The sequence below is a fragment of the Geospiza fortis genome, unplaced genomic scaffold (genome assembly GCF_000277835.1).
Source record: "Geospiza fortis unplaced genomic scaffold, GeoFor_1.0 scaffold429, whole genome shotgun sequence".
Lineage (NCBI taxonomy): Eukaryota > Metazoa > Chordata > Aves > Passeriformes > Thraupidae > Geospiza > Geospiza fortis.
Window position 1 is genome coordinate 2252862 of NW_005054411.1, and position 5290 is coordinate 2258151.

Consider the following 5290-nt stretch of genomic DNA (forward strand, 5'->3'; position numbering starts at 1 on the left):
GTCAGCGTGCCAGCCAAGAGGCCTGAGAGCCATGAGCCACAAAGGCACCTGGAAGGAACTGGCAGTGCCTCTCCATCCTCAGGGAGGGAACCCAGACACTGACAAACCCTGGGAAGCTGCTGCAGGAGCTTATCTGCTGGGGAGGAGGAGGGGCTGAGACACGTCTCAAGGAGCAGGAGAAATACAAAACATTTGATCCTGTAGAAGGATTCATGAAGAGGCTGCCAAAGGGCTGTGGGGCAACAGAGGCCAGGAAAGGAACAGGGGTAGAAAGCCTTTCTTTCAGGGAGTCTGGGGTTTTTTTTCTCCTCTCTCATCAGAAAATTTAAACTATTGACTTAACATTATCCATGAACATTAAAGACCAATGCAGATATAAAATATTGTGATATTCTTTGCTATTCTGAAAAGAAAGGACTAATCTACTAGCCCTGTATTCTAGCTTTGGCAATAGCTAGACTCCTGTACTAAAATGAAAGCAAAAGACTCTTCATACTGTGACACAACAGTGAACTGAATTGGAATGAACCTTCTTGCTCCTTTGAATTTATACCTTAATACATTAGTTTTGATATGCTGACTAGGATCAAAATGACACTGATGGCAAAAAGTGCAAGCACTGCTTTAATTCATGTATACATTCAGTTCTTTGAAGAATCTCTCTAAACTACTTGACATCCTGTATCAGTGTGTAATCATCCGATATCCACTGAGTAATAACATTCCATAAAATGCTACTTTATATGTTGGATTTTAATTTCACTGAACATCCCCTTGTCCTCTCAACACTGGAGAAAAATCAAACTAAATACTTCTGTCACAAGATTTCTTACTGGCACAATTCTTATAAATCCACTTAATAAAAACTACCTGCCCTTTCACAGGTAGCAATACAGTATTGTTATATAGCCAAAGGAATTATATTCATATCAAAAGAAAAACATTTATCAAAATATTTGCTTTCAGATTTGTTTACTGTTTATTATTTTAATTTACATCAGTTGCTCCTTGCAAAAGTTCCAGGGAAATAATTTAATTTTTTTTTCTTTCCCACTGCATAGTAAATACAGCCTTCTTAGTATTTCAGAAGTATAGTACTATAGAAATGCTAGGGCCCGCTTCTGCTCCAAATGAAGTTAATGGGAAAACACCAACTAACTTTATTAAGAGTTAGGTCAGGCCCCAGATTTGCAGCTTTTGAAATTTCATAGTTGAAAATTTTCTGGCTAATCCTCAGAACTGACTACTTCTACAACTATATACTATTTACAACTTTATTTATATGTACTTCTTTATTACAATATGTAATATCAATGTTCCTTGTAAAGGTTACTATTTTAAAGAAATTAGACTGAAGTTATTGCCAATCAACCTTTTAATAAACTTAAGTGGGATGACTTTCAGAATTTTTCTCAACATATGATTCAGTTTTTATTCACTCCTTCTATCTTTGACAATTGCTTAACTACCTTAATTTCAAAGCCTTTTCCAGTGTAATAAAAATGTCCTTTTGGTAGAAGTTTATTGGTCCCATTTCGAATTATGTTCTGAAACATTCCTACACTGATGAGGACTCATTATTTTAGCATTTTTTCTGTTTAAACACAGTATATAAAGCCATGCCTCTCACCAATCAACCTCAGTATAAAAGTGTAAGTGAGGTCAAACAGATTGCTCACCAAATCTTTGATCAAGTTGTCTGATCACATATAGACACAACTGTCTGAATTGTTGCATATGTTATATAATGTTATCACACAAATTTAAGCATTTCCATTATTGACTGCTACTTGTGTATGCATACGTTAACTTTCTGGTCATAAAACTGCAATAAAGGACAAGATATACCAATACTGAATTCAGACCTCTAGTCTCTCCCAAAATTAAGAAAAATCTGTGTTCTTTATGACTGATCAACTCATGATTTTGTGCTTCAGTTATACACATTTTCCAAAATTAAACTGTGAAGTTAATGTGAAATACTGTGTTGTAACTTCAAATATAACTGACATATTAGAACAGATAGATGGGTAATTATGATAAACTACACAGTAGTGCTACTGCAGATAATATCATTTATCAATCCTGTGGTCCCCATCATTCATGCATTTACAGTTTGGGAATACAGTGACTGCAAAGGATAATAATTCATAATGGCTACATTCTCAGTACTTCATGCTAGCTCACTAGACAAAATAAAAAAGGTTAATTGTATAACTGGAAAAATGTAAAATTTTATTCCAAGAAAATTAACAAGCTACACAGGTAAATTTTGGCAAATGCAACTTTATATTGAAATCCACACATCTGTATCTTAAAGAAGGAAAGACTCACAGACTCTAATGTATTTCTAAAATACTAAGAAATCATAGTATATGCTTTCACAAGTTAAAACTTAAATAATTTAAAACAACCAATACACCAAAATGTGCAGAAAATATAAACAAGACTGTGCCTTCAGTAGAATAAATGCTTCACAAATTGTGCAAGATATCATACTAAGGCTGCGGTCTCCCCATGACAGCTGTCTTAAAATATAAACATACATCAACTGCCTGTGTTTCTCAGAACAAACTAGAAAGGGCGGCACACCTAGAAAAAAATCATATAATCCCAGTGATGTGCATATTGATTTTGGGAACCATTGGAGTAAAAAGGAAAAAAGAGGACTAAGTGATCTTTCATGCACTCCCAAATGACTGACCAGAGTTACTGATTCAATTTTCCTTGCTTATTTGTTTCAATGCTAAACAAAATGGAAGATACTAGATAACCCTTTAAGGCAACATGTGTTTATTCTGTATAATTATAACTGTTCAATTATGACTGGATATTATCATTAACGTTGCCTAACAGACTGATATCTAGCTTTTTAAAAAATATAAATAAGAGTCTATTAAACTTTATACCAAATCAGCAAAAAACACAGAATACAGTTAAATGTTAGTAATTTCACTGTTAAGGAAAATGGCAATTAGAAAGAGTAATATATTTGGAGAAAAAAAAATTAAAGTCAAAATCGAACAAAAATACTGCTTTGGAATGCTCCCCAAAACTTACTCACAAGGCAAACAGATTTGTAAGTGTGATAATCCAATAATGCATGGCACATCTTTAATCAGTTACAGTACTTGAGTCCCCAGTTTTCAGTCTTTGCAAAATAATAATTGTATGAAATGTTTTAAAGGTCTTCAGATGTCTAAAATTAGTTTTATCAACACATTAACCTCATATCAACTTAATTTATTAAGATGTCCAATGCTAATCTTTTTGATGTTCTTATTTTATGTAGTGATATACACAGCATTTAGCACTGATACTTAGCACCTGCTACTTTCATAATCTAGATTTCAACCACATAAAGGAATTCAGGGCAGTAGTTCAGTCCTTTGTTCTTAATTACAAACCTTCAGCAGTGGTCAGCAGGAACATGTTTAGGTTTAAAACAGGATTAGAGGTGAGCTATTGCAGAGACTGCAGAATGTTGCCCAAATCCTTACAGCTGCTGACGTCCCATTCTTGATTTTCTCCTCAAGACATGGCTACAGGCCACAATTGCTTAGCAGAGAATGGTAGTGTTTCACAAGGCTAAAGATTTACAGATGCTCCCTCATATAACACAGTAAGGTTCCCTTGGTAACCTGGATTTTCTGCAGTAAAGAAGGGTTGTGCTGAAACAGCGCCTCAGCTCCCTGTTGGAGAAAATGCAGACAAAAGGATTGATTCCAGCTTGGGCAAAACTCATCCAGACAGCGGCCGTTAGAAATCCCCCAGGTACTACAGGCCCTCTCGCAAAAACTCTCCAGTAACAGGCTACCAAATAGGGACCCCACAAGGTCAGAAAGAGGAATGTCATGATGTAGAACATTCTGCTGATTCTCTTCTCCATTTTGAATTCGTCTAAAACCAGTAGCCTCCTCCTGCCTGTGGTGTTGGCGTTCTGCCTGATTCCCAGCAAGGTTGGAGGCGTGGGACCCCTTCCGAATCCAGCCAGCCAATTAGCAGCTGCTTGACCGCTCGCTCCAGGACCATGGAAAGTCCAGTTCTGGCTCACTGCTGCAACAAACTGGACTGGCTTCATTTTCCTGCGATCGTGAACAAAAAATATCAGCTTGAGGTAGACAAGCTGTGTGGCTAGGAGGATAAGGGCAAGAAGAAGCATAAATCCCAATGAATCATTAGCCCTGAAGGAACGATGCTGGAAAGTGCATTGGTCTTCCTCCCTAATGAATGAGTAGGTGCCCACATCTAAAACTGGGGGGAAAGCCATGGCTACAGAGAGAGTCCACACCATACAGATAACAGCCAAACAAGTCCAGAAGGTCAGTCTCTTCGTATAAAAACGGTGGTGGGCAATAGCTAAGTATCTCGTGACGCTTATGCAGAATAACATGAAAGCAGTGTGAAAGCAGGACAAAACCCCCAAAAAGGCAATCACTTTGCAAGTAAGAGTCCCATACGTCCACGTCGAGCCATTTTTTACCGAGGTGAAAACAAAAGGGAAACAAATTGCAGATCTGAGGATATCTGAGCAGCAAAGATCCAACAGGAAGTAGTAAGGAGCTCTATGCAAGGTCTTATCTTTGACTAGCAAAATGGAGATCAGAAGGTTACCCACCACACTGACTCCTATTATGAAACCCAGGGAAGTCAGTTTCAGAAAAGCTGTTAAAGGAGAGAGATTTTGCAAAATGTTGTCAGCTGCATGGCTGTAGTTCGCCATAGATGGATGGATGATATGTATATTGCCTCAGTCAAGTCTCATGATCTATATTTAAGAACAAGGAAAAAATAGATCCATACATCTTACTGAAAATGTAATCCACAAACAGAACTGATCTTGTGTCTAGTCATACAGTACATCCTCTTCTTTCTGATTTGTCATGCCATCAAAATATCTGAAAAAAAATCAAGCTATCAGTTCTTAAGTTAACACAAAATGATGTCAGAAAGTGCTAGCAAAGATGTTAATTTATGGAGAACCAAATGAAGTTGTAAATTTGACTACTATTGTTTGTTTTTAAAAAACGTGAGGCTTTTGGGTTTTTTTACTGACTATTTAGTATAATTGACTATTGGCAGATTTGTTACAGTTTCATGACTGACCAGTGCCCCTTATATTTGGTAGCACATATAATTTCACAGTTAAAGCCTCAGAGATTTTATGAATCAAAAAATTCCCAGTTTGCAAGCCCAAGAGTTAATCACTGACATCTTTTTTAAAGAATCCCCAAAGACTGCTGATATTTTGACATTACCTACATTTATTTTATGGCTACAGTATTTGTCA

General features: G+C 36.7%; 1 protein-coding gene across 1 annotated transcript; it reads right to left on the minus strand.

The window, feature by feature from the left end:
* Positions 1 to 1085: 1085 nt before the first annotated feature.
* Positions 1086 to 4925, minus strand: GPR85 (G protein-coupled receptor 85). Its single transcript, XM_031061387.1, has one exon. The coding sequence runs from the start codon at positions 4721 to 4723 to the stop codon at positions 3611 to 3613; it is 1113 nt and encodes a 370-aa protein (XP_030917247.1). The 5' UTR covers positions 4724 to 4925; the 3' UTR covers positions 1086 to 3610.
* Between the last annotated feature and the right edge of the window lie 365 nt (positions 4926 to 5290).

Excerpts from the sequence above, each read along its gene's own strand:
- GPR85 (XM_031061387.1), bottom strand. The coding sequence starts at position 4,723 with ATGGCGAACTACAGCCATGCAGCTGACAACATTTTGCAAAATCTCTCT.